The 19234-nt window shown below is 45.0% G+C and overlaps 1 protein-coding gene across 2 annotated transcripts; it reads right to left on the bottom strand.

The window, feature by feature from the left end:
• Positions 1-32: 32 nt before the first annotated feature.
• On the bottom strand, positions 33-19075 carry LCMT2 (leucine carboxyl methyltransferase 2). Of its 2 annotated transcripts, XM_040056833.2 has the most exons (14): positions 19042-19075; positions 18675-18799; positions 17174-17255; positions 16682-16862; positions 14228-14384; positions 13621-13810; positions 13113-13220; positions 10987-11077; positions 8592-8849; positions 6347-6577; positions 5416-5513; positions 3524-3711; positions 3189-3324; positions 33-420 (listed from the first exon to the last, which is right to left on the bottom strand). In XM_040056833.2, exons 1-14 carry the CDS (start codon positions 19063-19065, stop codon positions 253-255), a joined length of 2037 nt encoding a protein of 678 aa, XP_039912767.1. In that variant the 5' UTR covers positions 19066-19075; the 3' UTR covers positions 33-252. The 2 variants fall into 2 exon arrangements, with proteins under 2 accessions (XP_039912767.1, XP_039912766.1); XM_040056832.2 differs by lacking the exon at positions 19042-19075 and having other exon boundaries at positions 18675-19002.
• Positions 19076-19234: the final 159 nt, after the last annotated feature.

Below are 19234 nucleotides of genomic sequence, written 5' to 3' on the forward strand. Positions count from 1 at the left end.
GTTCTGAACCTCTAAGGACTACTGCTGCCAACTGCTTTTGAGGTACTTTATTTACAGCAACACAAAGAGCCATAAAAGCCCAACAGCCAGTGAGGTGTGAATTCCTTGCTGTAACTGTCCCTCTTGATCCCACCTTCATATATGCATTCTGGATGCAAAGCCTTTGGGAAAATATCGTGCTGCTTTTGGACCTAGAGTGAATAGATGTCTCCCCACAGTGCCGTAGTACGGTTCAGTCCTGCCTGGTCCCACTCAGTGACTGATCAAGATGCTGCTGAGGCTCAGGCAGACAGGCTCTGGGTTCAAGTGTGTCCCAAAGGAGAAGCAATTTCCACCACCGCCAATAACCAACAGCTCCTTCTCATTCGGCAGAAAGATACTGCTATGATTATGCAGCATTAATGGCCACTCCAGGTGCTCCTGAAAAACGAAAGGAGATTTTGAACATACAGGACTTCACATGGTCCACTGTACCACCCATGAATGCGGGCAGGAACAGATAGTTAGAGAATACAGGAACAAGTAACCCCTGAGGTGTACTCCTCTACTACACCCACCCACCAACTTGCAGTTCAGTGATTTTTTAATGAGATAAAAAATTTTTGTACTCCCTGAATCTTAATGCTTTTCCTCCCAGGAAGGTAGCCAGTCAGTTTTTGATTCAATGTAAATCTTTGACATTCATGGCCTGTGGCAAGGAGTTCCAGAGCTTACCTATCTAACTGGTAGGTTCAAAAGCCTAGAGTTTCACCTAAGTCAAAGCAAACAGCTCATAAGCAAAGGAAGACATCAATCCATCTGCATCTGCTTTATTCAGTGTAAACAAAAAAGTTATATTCTTTAAGATACAACTTTACTATCACTGTACCTATCCTCCTTGATGTCCAACAAGGGAAGTCTATTTTATCTAAAGGATATGAGGCCACTTATAACTTCTGCTACAGACAATAATTGAAAACTAAGCTACAGTTAAGCACGTTACATGCTTTTATACCCACAGCAAAATGATGCAAGGTCAACCAGATGTACACATGCTGTCCACTCCAAAAAACTGACCAGTCACAAATTCCAGTTCCACTAACGACAGGGTCCATATGTATAGTTATGAAAAGTTGTTTCTTCACATAAAAGATAAATAAAAACTCATCAAGCAAAATAAACGATCTTCCAAAATCACTGAATGGTTTGGGATGGAAAGACCTTAAAAAAATGCCACCTCACTCCACACCCCTGCACTGGGCAGGGACAGTTTCCACTAGACCAGGTTGCTCCAAGCCGAATCTAACATGGCCTCGAACATTTCCAGGGATGGGGCCCAGCCACAGCTTTTCTAGGCAGGCTTTGGCAGTGTCTCACCATACTCTGCATTAAAAATTTCATCCATATACCTAGTCTGAAGCTACTGTCCTTTAGATGAAAACCATCACCCCTTGTCCTACCACTCCAGGCCCTGCTAAAAAAGTCTGTCCCCATCTTTCTTACAAGCTCCCCTTTAAGTACTGGCAGGGGCTCTAAGGTACCCCCAGAGTCCCATCTCTCTCTTAAGGCTGAACAACCCCAGCTCTCTCAGCGCACCCTCACAGGAGAGCAGCTTCATCTCTGTGATGATCTTTGTGGCCCTTCTACGGAATTCATCCAACAGATCTATGTCTGTCTTTTACACGAGGCAGTATTATCTAAGATGAGGGCTACTCAGAGATGTAGACTAAGTTTTGTTCAGAGTAGGTGTTGGGGGTTAAATTGGTTTCTTTTTTACTCATGGATTTTTTTCCCATAAGTTGCTAGGAAACTAACTACTGGGTACCTGTAGGTACTTAAGCAGAACAAAAGGGACAAAGGAGAGGAGTTGTAGCACCTGGCTATACTTCTTTTGTCTCTGGGAGTTTCTCTCAGAGAGAAGAGGTGACGGGAGTTTTGGGAGGCAAAAAAATGACGGGGTTGGGGGCAGCTTCCTCTTGGCATCAGAGAGAGGACTGCCACACTGTTGCTTGCTGCGGGAAGAGTTCAGTGTCATGACCAAGTCCGGTCCTGGGAAATCTACCATCGTCTGCTTGTGTGCCCTGGAACTCTGAGCTCACCTCCTCCTGCCCTGCTGGCCCGGCCCTGTCCCGCCGCTGCCTTGAGGCTTTTTCCTACTCGGTGTCCCCACGCTGTCCTGCCGGGACATCCCTACTGTTTCCAGCTACCACCACAGAGCTTCTAACAGATCTCACTCACCAGCCCGGCATTTTCCACCGTCCCAGCCTGGTGCTCTGAGAGTCCTGCAGGGGCACCGAGATCAGACTGCCCCGGGCTTTGTGAAACAAAGCCCCTCGAGGCTCCTGGTTCTGTTAATTATTAATGCTGTAGTTGTTGTTTGTTTGCCTTGTTATACATAGTAGTAAAGAACTGTTATTCCTATCCCCATACATCTGCCTGAGAGCCCTTTAGTTTTCTAAATTATAATAATTTGGAGGGAGGGAGGTTCGAATTTTCCATTCCAAGCGAGGCCCTGCCCCTCCCTAGCAGACACCTGTCTTTCAAACCAAGACAGTATGCCAAAATCCTGCTGTTGTGACACCACGTGTATGACCTTTCTTCAGTGATTCATAGAAAAAAGACACCAAACAGTAAAAGTCAGAAGGGGTCCTCCAAGCATCATCCAGTCCAACCTCCCTGTTCAAAGCAGGCTCAACTCAAGCAGGTTTTTTCAGTACCTTGCCCAGTTAGGTCTCAAATATCTTCAATAATGGAAATACGACAGCCTCTCTGAGCAATCTGTTTAGCGTTCAATCATCCTTACAGGAAGCTCTCACGTTCCAGTGGAGTTTCCAGTATTTCTGCGCTGCTTTTTCTCTCATATTTCAGGCAGCAGCTACAGCATGCTGCAGCTTCCACCAAGAGCTCTCCATGAAATTATACCACAGAACTCCATAAACACTAATTTAGCCTCTGGTTTATCTGTTCCCTTCCTCCACAGACACCCTGAAGTGAATATGCTTGTGGCCATTTCAGTTCTGCTGCCCCTTATCCGAAACAAAGCAGATCTATGCTCCAATCTTCTGCACATTCCATCTCTCCCTCTCTTAACACTGCTATGTTCTCTGCGCTGGGTAATGGCACTTTGGAATTAGATTCTACTCCCCATAAAGTTACCATGTTCCTTCACAGGACGCTGCTTAACCTGAAAGAAAAACTTCATTACTTACCACATTAATCACATAGTCCAAGCAGAGACCAGTCACTAAGTCAATGACAGTGACACCTGGCACAGATGATGCATGAAACCACACTCCACCAACAAGCAGAAGCTTTCCATCATGCACATGTGCAGTATGTGAATACCTGTGAGTTCAAAATGAGATAGAACTCCATTAGCAAGGGAGGCTGCTAGAGACAGGCTGAAGATTCTCCACTGAATTCTGAGCAACTGTCTAGTTAAAGACGCCCCTAACTCGTTGTAGGGAGGTTGGATTAGCTGGCCTTTAATAGGTCCCTTCCAAATCAAACTTATTTTGTGATGCTATGAATGCCTTCTGCTTACCTTGGGACAAGAGGAGGGTGTGTCTCTATTGTCTGCCACTGAAAGCCATGTTCAAGCTCCCTCAGAAGGAAAACTGAACCCAAGGGCTGCTCAGCTGCTCCCAGACCTCCTGCAATCAGCACACCTCCTTCCCAGCTGCAGGCACTGTGGGAGTGGCGGCCTTCTGGAAGTGCACCTTCAACAGCAATCTAAAAAAACACAAGTCCAAGGCTGAAGTTTGCCAAACTAAGTGTCTGCTTAAGTGTCCAGGCTTTTAAATGTCTTTTCCTGTGTGGCTGAGTTTTTTGACACCCAGACTTCACATGTTCCTGTACGGACTGCTACATGCTTCCATTTACACTGTCTCGGGCCCTCAGTATGTTTAATATAATCAGTCTTTAGAGGGTTTATTTCCACACATTTATTGGAGGTAACTTTATCTACATTCTTGCATGCTGCTTTCTGCTCAAGACATACATCTGGGAACTATAAGTTTGTTCAGAAACACGTGGACTAATGCTAGTGACAGTAAAGCAGGTGATCAGTTGCTCAACCCACAGAGCAGGATAAAAGGCTTAACTGCAGGGCTAAAATCCAGAAAGAAAACCTTTAGTGCAAGCCCTATGGAAAATTTTAAGATCAGGCATTAAAGGAATATCACAGCAAATAAGTGATGGAGAAAAATTTGGAGGCCACTTCGTCCATACCTTTTCCCTAAAACAAATAAAACCGTATCTGTTATCATCCAGATAGATGGATGTTTATATAATAGTTTCCGAAAGTCTGCAGTGACAAGAATTTTTCACCTCTTTAGGCAGTCTACTGCAGACTCAGCTAGCTTCATGATCAATAGCTTTCCCTAGTGTCCAGCTAATTCCCTGTACTACTCAAAGTTAAAATGGAGAATAATTTTTGTCTTCTCTGCAGCAGTATTTTAGATATTAGATTTATTTCTATGTTGAATCTTCTCTAGATTCAATAGCTAGAAGACCTCCAAAGCCTTATCCTGTGAGGTATGTGGGCCTGGTCATTCCTGCTGCATACCTCTAAACCTGTCCACCTCTTTTTCAGCAATCAGCGTAGGGTATTTTACAGGCATTCTGCTGAGATTAGGAACACTGTAGAAAATAAAAGAAGCAATTCATGTGCCTACTAGATAACATTCCTGGCTACATATCTGAAGACACAGTGTAGGCCTCCCACAACAGTGGGATATTGCTTACTCATGTTTAGCTTCTGACCTCCTGCAATTATGCATCTCTCACCCTGTAACTGTGCTATGTACAAGGCTGGGCTCAAAGAGTTCTAGTAAATAGAGTTACACCAGCCTGGTGGCCACTGAGTAAATGAGGGAGTAAGTCCTCTTTCATGCAATTTCCCTTTATGACACATTCAGCAATCTAGCTGACCAGGGCAAAGCAGCAGATGTGGAGGTGGTTTTGATTGTAGCAAAGCTTTTTACACTGTCTCTAACAGTATCATTCCACAAAAATGTCCAGCTCCCATCATGGACTTGTCTGACTGTGAGAGGTGACATAAGACAGAGACAGTACGTTCTCGGCAGCATCCAGCAACAGGGCAATGGGCACAAACTGACGTAGAAAAAAATACACTTCAACATAAAACCCCCTCATATTGTTCTATCAGGATGGTCAAGCACTGGAATAGGTTGCTCAAAGAGATTGTGGAGTCTCCATCTATGGTGATAATCCCACCTGGACAATATACTGAGCAACCTGCTCGAGTCAGACTTGTTTTAAGTTGTTGTTGAGTTGTTTAAGGAAGAATGCTCGACTGGATGACCTCTAGATGTCCCTTCCAACCTCCACTATTGTGTAGAGACTGCATTCGACAAAAAAACTGGGTGTTTAAAAGTCAGTTCTAACTCTAATCACCATGGAGTACATTCTTACCGCAGTGTAGGAGAGTTCTGGAGTGTGCAGGAAATACCAATCCCCAAGCACAGGCTCCAGAGCAGAACGGCCACCATACACAAACAGGTACTGCTCACCTACAGAAACAGACAACCAGGTGATAACAGAAGTTAGAACCTGGTATGCCACAAAAGCAAAAATTTCTGTTTGCATAGAAGGGAAGCTGACAAAAAAGGGTGCAACAGTACGTCAGGAAGATGTCAAGGACATGCATTCACTGCACTATGCCCTGTCCTTTCACTGATTCAGGATGGACTGTGCAGATAACAGTGTTGGTCACTTTCTTCAGCTACAAAGCAATATCAAGGCAAAAATACGATGAAACAATACAGTCTGATAAAGACAAAACTCAACATATTATTAAAACAATTTTATTCACTCATTTAGCACTTCCTTTTTTGGATATAAAATTCTGACTGGAAGGCTGAATGTTAAACTATGCTACAGTGTTAATTAAACACTGCTCCACAAACGGAAAGTGTGCTCCATACTAGACTAACAACTGCTTAACAATTCCCTTCTACTCCTCTTGGAGTGTTCCCAGCCAGCTGCAGGAATGGGACACCTTAGAAAAGGACTGGTTTCAACTCCTGAATGCCACTGCTTAAGTTTTTGCCCCTTACAACCAGGATCTTTTAATAGACCAACCTTCAGCTTGCTATTGCAGGACCTGATTCTAGAACTGTTCACAACTACTGAGTGTTTGTCAATTGCTACTAGAAAAGTAACATATCTTCTGAAGGACTTCTGGATAAAGAGCCAAGTGTCAAGAAGAGATCTCAAAGCCTCTTAATTTCTTTCCTACTGCCAGGCTTGAGGAGTGGTCAATATGAACTTCATGATGTTCAACAAGGTCAAGTGCAAGATCCTGCATACCTACAGTAATTTCCACTCTTTCCAGGCTTTTTACCTTTGAATGTCATTTCAGTCGTGCTGTGTCTCCAACGTAGAAGTGCTGCTTCAGCAGCAGCTGGCAGACTTACAAGCTCCACTGCAACATCATCTGGGCCTGAAGCATTACAGGTTTTGGGGAACTTCAGCCACAACATTCCCAAGCCTGCACTCGATGGGGATGTTCGTCCTCCTACCACCAGGGCCAGAGTGTCCGAGACACAAGACACAGTATGGTACAACCTCTCACCTGTGGAGATAAAAAAAAAGGTCATGGTTCACATAGGTGTTTTTTCCAAAAAAATTATAATCATCTCAGTTGGAAAAGACCCTTAAAGATTAACAAGTCCAATCATTCCTCCAGCGCTCTCAAGGCCAAAACTAAACCACGTCCCCAAGAGCCACTTTCATATGGCTTTCAAATCCTTTCAGGAATGTGTACTTCACCACTACCCTGGGTAGCCTGTGCCAGGCACGGACGACTCTTTTCTTAGAGACATCAATATCCTACCTAAACCTCCCCTGGCACAGCTTGAAGCCATTTCCTCTTTTCCTGTCCCTTGTCTCCTGGGAGAGGAGGCTGACCTCCACCTAGCGACATCCGCCTTCCAGGTAATCGTAAAGAGTGAGAAGCTTTCCCAAGCCTCCTTTTCTTCAGGCTGAGCCCCCCACCCCAGTTCCCTTGGCCACTACTACAATGAGCTTACGGCAGTGGCGGATGAGGGAAGAGCAATGGATGTCATCTACCCGGACTTGTTCAAAGCATTTGACACTGTTCCGCCCAGCATCCAGTCTCTAAACTGGAGAGAAATGGATTTGACAGATGGACCATTCGGTGCATTAGGAATTGGCTGGACGGTCTCACTCAAAGAGTTGCAATCACTGGCTCAGTATCCACATGGAGACCAGTGATGAGTGCTGTTCTTCAGGTCTCTATTTAACATGTTTGTGGGTGACACAGACAGTGGGATTGCGGGTACCCCCAGCACATTTGCTGTTGACAAGGAGCTGTGTGGTACGGTGGTGCACTGGAGGGAAAGGAAGGGTCATCCAGAGAGACCTGAACAGAGGAGGTGGGACTCTGCCAGCCTCATGGAGTTCAGCAGGACCAAGGGCTAGGTCCTGCATCTGGGCTGGGGCAATCCCAGCACAAATACAGACTGGCTAGAGAATGTATCAAAAGCAGCTCTGGGGAGAAAGACTGGGGATGGACAAAAAGTTCAGTATGACTCAGCAGTATATGCTCACAACACAGAAAGTCAGACATGTCTCAGGCTGCATCAAAAGACGTGCGGCCAGCAGGTCGAGGGAGAAGATTCTCACCCTCTATCCCGCTTTTCTGAGACTCCACCTGGAGTTCTGCATCCCGGTCTGGTGCCCCCTGCACAGTAAAGACATGAAGCTGTTGGAAAAAATTCAGAGTACACAAGCTTGATCAAAGGGCTAAAGCCCCTCTGTTCGGAAGCCAGGCTGAGAGTCTGGGCTGTTCAGCCCAGAGAACTGAAGGCTCCAGGCAGACCTTAGCACCTCTTCCAGTACCTAAAGATACTCCAAGAGAGCTGGAAAGGGACTTTGGAAAAGGGCCTGCAGTTACAGGACAAAGGGAACAGCTTTCCAGTGCCAGAGGGCAGGGTTAAATGGGATATTGGGAACAAATTCTTCTCTGTGAAGGTGGTGAGGTCCTGCCAGAGGTTACCCAGAGAAGTGCCTGCCATTTGTCTGGAAGTGTTCCACACCATGCTGGATGGGGCTCTGATTAACCTGGTCTACTGGAAGGTATCCCTGCCTACGGCAGAGGGTTGGAGCTAGATGATCTTTAAAGTCCCTTCCAACCCAAACCATTCTACGACCCCAGCCTCTCAGTGTCACTCTTTCTGTTAGAGGCCCAGAACTGGACATGGCACTCAAACTGCCTCTGCAGTGCCCAGCAGAGACAGACAATCGCTGCTCTGGGCCTGTGGCCACACGAGGTTGGTACCAGCCAGGTGCCATTTGCCGTCTTGCCCACCTGGGCTCATGTTCAACCACTGTCAAACAGAATCCCCAGGTTTCTTTTCCAGCTTTCCAGTCACCCTGCCCCCACCTGGGATGCTGCATGGGGCTGTGGTGACCAAAGTGCAGGATCTGGCATTTAGCAACCAGAACCTTCAAATCTCTATGACTGACAGCATCACTGTGCCATGGCATCACTTTTCCACTAGACTTTCTTCCACTTTTAGCACAAAGGTATCCCCCTTGCACTTACCAGAGGTATGGGAACTCACCCCATCTTTTATCAGGAATATTCTGTGTTACACAGGCAGCTTCCCAGCAGCCTGCCTGCTTACTCAGCACGTGGAAATTTCTCATGCGGCAGTGTTGTCCATCCTCCTCCCCAAAGCCTCCCGTGGTAAGAATCACGTTGGGTTTTATAAGAACAGAGTGGTGACCATAACGTCTCAAGCCAGGAATTCCTGAGAGCCTTGCACATACTGCTGCAGGGACACTCCCAGCCATCCCAACTGGACCAGCTTGATGGGGAACTGTAAGCGAAAGAGAACCAAAGAACTTATACACAAATACAAACCAAGGACTACGTTTTAAGTAAGATTAAGCATGTCACCTTTTCAAGAAGACCATTCATCTTTTCAAAAAGAAAAAATTGAGAAGTAAGTTGACAGTGCACACAGATAATCTGACATGCCCTAGAAATCAGAATGCAATGATTAAAACTACTGCTGTACCAACTGTAACTTCTTCTCTGCTCACTCAGCTCCTGCAATTCTGAGACTGCTTTCATGGGGTGGACGTTAAGACTGGCCAAGCAAGTGCAGTGTCCTAAAGTGCTGCAGCAAGATATGAATCACTGCAGTACCTTCAAAAGCAGCATCTGTCTGATTAAGACAATATTTGGCTACATAAACAGCTAAGAACAGCAGAAAAAGGACAAAGACCTGGAAGCTGATTTCAAAGTTTCTTGCCAGATTTTGATCCTACCTTTTTGATTCTACCTTCACAGAAGTACTGAAATAACATTCTGAAGCACGAGAAGTAATCTGTTAATTCCAATGGTCCTACTATAGGAGAGTATTTCCAGTTATCTAACGACCTTCTCTCTAAATATTATATCCCTTATCAAGAAGCAAACTTTCAGCACAGGACTCCAGCTAACCTACACATTGCTTTCTTTTAATCCGTTCGGAATCTGTGTCTTCTTTGTTTTAATCAAGGGCTTTATTCTTGTGTTGTAAGAGATGATAAAGTGGAGGAGGAGCAGCTTGCAGTCTGTTGTATGCCATAATCAGAAAAATCGCCTGTACTGATCATTGCTTTGTACAAGACCCGACTTTATCATCTGATGAAGTAAGAAATGTCATCTCCTTGGACTTAAATGTCTTTTTACAGACTGATCTTTTAGAGACAGAGGAGTTTTTTCATCTCACAAAGTACAGTTACCACAGTCTCTTTGGATGATTTAGTACTTGCACTCTCTTGAACTGGTACCCAAGTCTATCTGAGAGGATAACTGGGGGCATTTATTAATATTGGGGACAAATCTTTTGCATTCCCAGTAAAATATATCTAAGCATGGACAATTTACCAGACTTGGAAGGCTTTTACTATCAGTTTTGAATACAAGAGACAGCAGCAAAAAGACTCTAATCCTGTCTCTAATTAATCAAATGCCTTCACTGTAATAAAGTACATTAAGCAAATGTTTGATTTTTTTTTTCCTTAATTTAAGGATAGATACTATGCCTTTAGGAGTCTTCAGGGATTTAACTTAAGGACCGGTGACAATCACACAGTATATTAAATCAAACCTACATTCGTTTAGCTTCAATTTTACAACATCTTCAAATCTAATTGAGACACAACACATGGATTCAGTGGCCTTGTTGGTCTCAGGAATGCCACCCTGTCCTATCCTTTTTCAGCTGCTTTGCCTGCTCCCTAGAACACAGATTTCAACTTTCTCCTGTAGCTACAACTACTTGCGATGCTGTACTGTGAACACTAGTGATATAAAACAGGTTAAAAATACCCTTCTGCTTTCTACCCTGAAAAAGGAAGCACGCAGTTAAAACCAGGAATTTCTTGGACTACTACTGCCACCAAATCCTGCTTATCTTGGAAACACAGTCTTGGTCTTGGATTTTCCCCAGCTGTGCCAATTTCTCCCATCTAAAAAAGTGACATACGGATTTAAAAGCATTTCAGAAACAGAAATATGACAAGTACAATTAAGTCAGGCTCCTGAGTGGTCTGCTGGACACGGCAGTAAAGAAAACAGAACAACCTTTTGGGAGCTGGAAGGAAAGAATGGCTCTGAGAGCCGTATGTGAAGGCAACCAGGAATAAATTTGAAAGGGAGATCCCCAAAACAGGAGGAGGAGCAGGGTAGGCTGGCATTGCAGCCATGCACTGGAGGAGCTCATGTAAGAACAAATTACAAGCTGTTTGGACTGAGAGGTTCAATAAACTGAAAGAACGGAAGTGATCAGAACCAGCAGTGTTAGGCCACAGCCCTGGCCTTGGGTAGGACAGCAGAACTACTGTGGAGGAGTGGAGAAAGCTACCAGACAGCAGCATCCCATCTGCCCCCTCCAGGATTCCAATGTCTCCTAAAACCTCTCAGAGATACCTACATGAGATAAAAGAATACTGCTTGGTTCGTACCTGTCACACTGGGTAACAACGGAGTCCAGGAAGGTTCCATCCCCTTTGATGCAGCCAACACAAAGTAATGAGAACACTTCAGATGCCACTCCTGTATCAAGCCCAAAGTAATAAACAAATAAACAAACAAACCTAGAAAGGAAGAACCAAACAAAAACCAACCCCCTTCAAAATCTTAAGAGCAAAGAGTAGTAAGGACCTCAGAACAGCCAAGGTGACCAAATAAAATACCAACCCAGCCCAGCACTGTTTCCATCAATGGTCAAAATCAGAGGGGTAAAGCTGAATCGGAGAAAGAACTGGTGGGTAAATACCTCTCTCACTCCAACTTTCAAAAATTTACAGCCCAGGGATGATCTAAGCAAGAAGCTGTGTCTTTGCATTGAACAATCCTTGACGGATTTTTCACCCATGAACCTACCCAGTCGCTCTTTGAACTCACATAAACTTTTACTGTGCCCAACATGTATCCCATAGCTTAACTATACATTGCATGGCAAAGTTTTTCTTCTTGGAATCAGCTTCCCTTTATGCTTCGCAGTTCTTATCATAAAAAAAGAGTGACATCTTTATACCAGAGGGATTAAGGTTTCTTAAAATTCATGGAATATAAGTGATTCCAAAGAAATTACAAATGTTAAAAGGTGCAACATGGTCTGTGTGCTGGACAATACTACATAATCTTCAGTCTCGCCTTGGAAACATTCTGAGGCAGAAGCACAAGCAAAAGGTATGTACAGGAAGCCAGCAGCAGAGTTCACTCTGGCGTTGATGGACATCAGGGAATTGAGTGTGTTCATTCCTGTGGGGTGGGATATGTTCGACCAAATATGTGACTAGCAAGCATAAACATGAATTTAAAAGGCACAAGAACTCATGTTATTAGCTTCATTGCCCCAACTCATATTAGAAGTAAAAAGCATCTTTCGAAAAGTGGCATCCAGAAATTAATGCAAATACTAAAAATGGAAGAATCCACTATTAGGCCCTAAGCAAATTATTGTAAAAAGACTCCCACCGCACGGGGTGTCTATTTTACATTTCTTACCTAATTCGACCAAGCTTGCTTACAGTAAGACCTGGATCTTACTTAATCTTTCTCTCAAAAGCTAATTGTAGAGCTCTCTGTTATCATCATTTACTCCTGTGCACATTTCCAGCTTGGACTCATGCACATTAACCTCCTCTGTAAGGAAAACAATACCAAGTCCGCACCTTCCCACTGTATGAGCAATGGCCTTGACCTACAATTCCAGCAGACATTTCTAACCACTTAGCAAACCTACCACCACTTTCAGTCACCACCTTTGCATTCATATAGCAGAGCAGATCCTGCCACGTTGGCAGAAGAGATTCAAGCACATTCAATTGTTTTCATACTACAGTTATTAGATTTCTAAAATTATAAATGGAGAACCATAAAATCAAAAGGGAAACTTCTAGTAAGTAATCCACATGACATTTAGCTCAAAGTTACTCACTGTCTTGCACTTATCTTCACTTCTAGACTTCAAATAGTCAGAAACTTTGCCAGCAGTTAACATAAAAATAGCAAAGAACAATCATAGTTGAATTTCAATCATTAATATAGGAATGGCTGTACGAAGTCTGATGAAAAAATATCCAAAATTAGAAATCTGATGTCAACAATGACAAACAATAAAGTAGTCTACGGAAATGGAAGATAACAGTACAAGTGCATCTGCTTTCTCAATCAACTGCAGCCAGGAACGGCACATCAGGTACATATTTATGTATTCAGTAATCCTTAATGGATTTCTCTTTCATTAAAGTAATTGTCCCTGGAATCCATGCCAACTTTTAGCATCTGCAACTTCTTTTATACAACCAGGTGGTTTGCTTTGACAAGCCTGTCTCCTCGAGAGACAGCTCACAGGAAGGAAGGTACACGCAGCTCTTCTAGGATCAAGGAGAGCCTTCTTCCCATGCTGCTTTACAAGGAGCTCCCCATGGCCTCCGTGTTAACTAAGCTGATCCAAGGTCCTTTCTGCCCTCATGAACCCCTGTGCCTCAGCAGCTCTGTACAGAATTGCAACCACAAGAAATTGCAAAAACCTTATGATATCAAAGCCAGGTCCCTGCTCTTCAGAATAAAGGAGGGTTACCTCATACTCATCAAAAGGCTCCAAAGTCTGCACTCTTTGCTGCTCATCTTCTGGAATACAACAGGTGAAAAACTCATTCATATCCATGACACTGCACTCAGTCCAGCCCTAAAAGGCAAATCCCTCAAAGTTATCACTTCTGGAGGACAGAAACTCACTTCCCACAGGAGAACAAAGACCCTAAATTAAACACCTGCATGAGCCACTAAGACTGTCTAGCTAAAGCAAGAGCATCCCAAAACCTGGTGAAAAGAGATCTCTCCTTTAAAGTTCTAAAAAACTTAATTTATTACATCAAAAGCCTCAGAGGAACCCATTAACCCCATATGAGACAGTAGGCTGCAAGCTAGTTGGAAGCACCTTCTAATGATGAGTCATGCTACCAGAGAAGGCAGTAGCTCAGCCTCAGCCCTGTTTGCTTCAACCCATAACTGACCAAGCACTTAGTGTCCCAATCTTCCTCAGATAAAACACGCTTCACGCATGCCCTAGAGCTGCAGGTGCTCACCTTCCCCAGGAAGCGCCTCTGCTGTGCCTCACAGTCAGGGTACTGTGCCAGTGAGTGCAGTGCAGTGCTCAGCTGGCTGAAATGCTGCTGCATGACGTGTCCAAAGGCGTCCTCTGGGTGCACCTGCTCGTACACCACGAAGCATGCCTGAGGGAAATGCTCTGCTGCCCACTGAATCAAGGCATCTGACCTGTTGGGAGATTGTGCTTAAGGAATCAAATTGAGGGCCCACTCATTATATGACAGATGCAGTGTATCTTCCTGCAACACCATAAAGCTGCTATTAAGGCATCCTGACATGTGGCAATACACCAATCAGAGTGCTGTGCTGAACATCTCCTCCCCATCTGCACAGACAACTCAGGGGATGAGAAAAACAAAAACCTCAAAATTGCTCTATTGAGATTTTTCTTCTTTTTTCCTTCCTTTTAGGCTTATCATATGGATATCAATTACATCATCCTAATTACGATGTAGGGAGCTATTTGGGATGCCACTGAAGTCCCAAGGCTTTAGTTCCAAGGTCTCCAAGCCCAAGATGATGTACTCAGGAAGAAGCTCGTTGCTTTCCCTTTACCACTGGGTAAGAGAGGAGAACCCATCTGACCTGGTGTTCTCCATGTAGGTGAGCACCACCTCTGCGATGAAGAGGGTGGGGATTTCATTGTTCAGTCCTGCTTCCTCCAGGATTCTCTCCAGATCAGACAGCTCTGATAAATCCACTCCCAGTAATTTATAATCCTCTCCAGAAAAGGCAATGGCTCCTGGAAGACAGAAAATTATACAACCTTACTATGGTGCTGCTGCAATACTGAGACCAAAAGAGACAAACGTGAAAATTAAAACCACAGGCAAACACTCATAAGACTATGTCCATCAACTATATTTCTCTGGAACATGCGCAAGAAAATCCCTATCATTACATGACCCATGAAAGGACACTTCCACGTGATCTAGCAACTGCAGGTCTAAAACTCCATCATTCCTAATGCAAATTTCACCTACAGATTTCTCATAGAATTATTACACTTACTATAACAACAAAACTTTATTGTATTTACTTTAAAAGAATTTTTTAGAACGACAGATTTTAATTCAAAATCAAACCTAAAGGGCTCTAATTTATGCACTTTTCACTTTAGGCTAAGAAAGCCCCATTGCTTTGCTAGAATTTCAAAAGTTTCCCTCACAATCAGAAAGCCATTGTCAGGTTTCCTAGGATTGGTTGGTTTGTTTGCTAAACAGATTTCATTTCCGTATAATGGCACTGAGTCCTGAAACTGCACATGCTACCTCTCGGAAAAAACACCAGGACATGACTCACAAATCACCAGCCTCAGAAATAAGTTCCAGTTTATGATCTGCCAGCATTACCATAACTCTGTACCCCATGAGAATATGCTAAGTTATGGCCTGTTGACCATTTCAGCCAAAACCACATCATTAACTAAGCAAACTGTAAAGTACCTCTAGAAATCACCTGCTCTGTCTCTGCAACCCAACAACTGCATGTCCTAAGGACAGTTAACCTACATTGTTCTCAAAGGCATACACTTCTGGAGGCAAAATGGCCTTTTCCAGAAGTCCATCAGAGTGTTACATTCTAATTTCTTCTGACTTGTCCATCCATCCTTTGCTGACCTCTGGACACAGAGAATGGGGTCTTTCCAACTGTCTGACACCTTCCTTAAACTACCTGAAGATTCTTGGTACGGACAGAGTGCCTTGCCACAAGACTCTGCCAATATTAAAAATGTGAATGGATTCAGGAAGAAAATGAACTAGCTTATGGAAGAGCTACTTACTAAGACCTGGGAGTCAGGAACTCACACTCTATAGCTGCTTTCCATCCGTATTGAAATTGATTAATACTACCCATATTTAAATTGATTAATACTATCTAAATGCAGTGGATTACATATGTCCCTACGGCATTTCATTCCATGTTTTCCAGACCTTTGTGTACTTTATCAAACTCCTACTCTCATTCATCTTATTGCAAGTCCCCATGTTTCCTGCAGGTTTATGACATTTCATCTTCTACAGCAGGTCATCTAGAGCACTAGTGGAAATCCTGGAGGAAAACAGATGCAGGAGAAACCTCCAGTGATCCACATACTTTACATTCTTCCTTTTGCCCCTTAGCAGTCAGCTGGCACAATATTCTGCAGTAGTTTCACAAGGCTCATTTTCTCCTGCCTTGCAGGGCAAAAAAAAAAATCAGGAAACATAACGACTAATGTTTTATTACAGTCAAGACACTCAAAAGTCAAACTTTCTCTCTTACCCATCAAGCCCATAAATCATTGTATAATTTAGGGTGAAAGGGATGTTTAAAAGTCATCTTGTCCAAATGCCTCCTCATGGCAATTATCTGTGTCATGATGCTCAAAGCTTTGTCCAGTCAAGCTCTATCTCCAAGGCTAGAGATTCCATTACCTTTCTAGGCAATCTGTTCCTATTTTTAACTACTCATGTGGTGCAACCTCCTCCCCAACATTTTCATTATACATCACTGGAATTTCCCTTTTTTTGCAACTTTCAACCATTGTTCCTTGACTATTTGCTTTATGCCCCCAAGAAAAGTGTGGCTCTTTTTTAACCTCTCCCAACAGGTAAGCTGAAGAGTGCTGTAAGACTCACCTCCCTCCCAAACTCTTCCCCATACGGCTGAACAAAACCAGTTCTCCCAGCCTCCCCTCCTACATCACCTGCTCCATCACTTCATCACCCTCCTCATCTCCAACTGGACATGCTACAGTTTGCCACTGTTTTTGGACCAGCACGCTCCAAGCTGGACACACTCTTTCAGAAACTGCAACAGAAAAAAACTGACCTCGGTTTGATATAATCAGCTCCTGACAAATCCATCCTGGCTTCTTGTTATCTCCCAATGCTTACAAATTACTTGTTTCAACATTTTTCATAAAATGAACATCCTTTTCATCTACAATTTCATAGTTCCCCTAGTACAATATCTTGCATTTTGAAGGCTGAAGCTATGTTTACTTCTTCTGAACATTTTGTACAAAAAAAAAAAAATCTTCCATTAATGCCATACCTAATCCTTCCCCTCCAGTGTCTCCCACCAGTGCTGACAACTCTTTCATTCCTTTGATCAGAGTAGCTTTTTGGCATGCCACATTTGGGAAATCTACCTCGTATACCACAGTGTGACGCAAAAGACCCATATCCTTCAAACGGAAGTATAAGGAATCAAAGCCAGCACCTAAAGATAGGATCTGCAGAGAAAGTACCAGAAAAAGTTATACTCAACTCTAGCAGCATCTAGGTGTGAAAAATATTAAATATAATCTGTAAAGTGACAAAATCAGGCAACTTCCTGCAAGAGGCAGAAGAATTTTGTGTGGACATTGCCCCCGCCCGGACACTTCTGCCGAAGTGACACATGGACGGCCACAGTACCGCCAGTCAGATTTCTGTGCCCTGTTGGGAATGGATCCCAACAGATGCACTAATGAGTTACTGCCCAGATGCCAAAAAGACTTTACACACAGTTAGTGAGAGATGCCAGAAGCCTGAGAAAATGTACCTGCGTCCTGGGTAGGCTTTGTGTCTTCAGCAGGAAGTCCTGAACACAGTGATCTACAGCACGGGCACGGATGTAATAACCCCTGTAAGAAAAAATTTAGTTGTAATCACTGTCCAGGAATGCAATTTCTCCAGCACTGGCAACTACAATTTTTTTTTTCTCTAAACCTCTACCCAATAATTCCCTGTTTACAGACCTGCGCTGGGAGATGATTTTGTCATCTCTAGAGCTTGCTAATAAATAAAGACCTCCTGCAATCAGTGTGCATATTAACCATCAAGGCAACGGATAACCCAGAGAAAACACGCAGATACCCCAGCTGGACCTGTTCTGTTTTGCATAAGTAAATATTTGCTGAATGAAAATGTATGAATCCAGACAGTGAGGATGCTCCCTGGCAATGCAGATGGCCAATACCCCAGTTCCTGCCCCAAACCATATGCTGTAAAAACAAAATGAACGAGTATCTACCAATGTAGTGAGAAGAGATCAAAAAAGGGAGGAAAAGCAAAGTCAGGAGAGAAATTCTGTTCTCTGGTTTTTGAATAAACAGAACTAAGTCAGACTAACTCCTGGAAAGCATTTACCATTTCCTTAGTCTGGCATGGACTGATGCCTCTTGTTTCTTGGCATTCTCTTTTAGTAAGTTTCATCCTATATCCACCTGGCTATATTCCAGCTCTTATCACCCCTTTAACAAGCACGTTATCAGCTTCATGCCTCAGAGGGACCACTGTCTAAGATGTCTAAGACTAAGATGTCACAAAATCATTGAAAAATGCAATGCAGAACCCTTGCTGTGAATTCAGCTTGGCATGCCAAAGGGTTGTGTGACAAGTTAATGCAGGCTCCCTGATGAGCCACATCCATCTTCATATGTCTGCAAGCTTCTGCTGGAACACCACTGCTTGATTTTCCCCTGAATTTAACTTCTTTGGCAATACACAGTCATCTGGATTGCATTAAACTATTCACCTCGAATTATGCAAACTCCACAACGTCATCAGTTTACTAACAGGCTACCAAAGTTACACTACCGCGAGACGGTGCACTGCACGTTGCCACTTTGCCACTCCGCGTACTTTGCTTAAAATGTGTTTGAGAAGCTGTGCCTTGCCCAACCGACAGCTCCAAGCACGGGGATTTGTGTTGGAAGGGACCTTAAGCGGCCCTCATTCCACCCTTCTGCCACGGGCAGGGACACCTTCCACCAGACGAAGTTGCTCCGAGCCCCATCCAACCCGGCCTTGCACACTTCCAGGGATGAAGCAGCCACAACTTCTCCGAGCAACCCGAGAGCCAGGGCCTCGGCCACCCTTACAGGGAAGATCTCCTTCCTAATACGTAACCTAAACCTACTCTCTTTCAGCTTAAAGCCATTCCTCCCCCCGTCCTGTCGCCCCTGGCCCTCTCGCAGTCCGAGATCCCTTCCCACGCCCCGCGGGCACCGGGGCTCAGCAGCGGGAGCAGCTACAGGCTCTGCGAAGCGCTCGCTCCTCACCGGTGAATAAGCGGCGCTCGCCGCCTCCGCCGTCCCGCCAGAAGCCGCAGGAACCGGTCCTGGATATAGCCACGCGCTGCCGCCGAGCACTTGCTGACGGCGCTGCTGCCGCCGGTGCTCTGGACCTGCCGGGACAATGACACGGCGCTGCCGCTTCCGACCAACATCGCGTCCCGAGAAACGCACGGACCCCCCGACGCGGGATGGCGGGGCCGGACAGCCCCAAGAGGGCTCCGAGGGGAGGGGGCGGCAGCGCCCGCCGCCGTCGAATCCCTCTCCATCCCAGCCTCCGCTTCATCTCGCTCCCCGGGCCGCTCCCCGCGGCAGCTGGCCCCCGGAGGTCACTCGCGGCCCGGGGGTCACTCACGGCGCCGGGACGCCCGCGGCCCATCCTGCGCACGCCGCGCCGACCGGAAGCGGGCGCGCAGCGCAGGACGCGGCGAGCGCGGCACGCGCGCCCCCTGGCGGGCCCGCCGCGGCAGTGCCGGTGCCTCCGGCCGGTGCGGGGCCTCGCGGCGCGCCCCGGGCACCGGGCGGCCCCGGCGCGGTCAGCGGGCCGC

The sequence above is a fragment of the Hirundo rustica genome, chromosome 2 (assembly GCF_015227805.2).
Source record: "Hirundo rustica isolate bHirRus1 chromosome 2, bHirRus1.pri.v3, whole genome shotgun sequence".
In the NCBI taxonomy this organism is placed as follows: domain Eukaryota; kingdom Metazoa; phylum Chordata; class Aves; order Passeriformes; family Hirundinidae; genus Hirundo; species Hirundo rustica.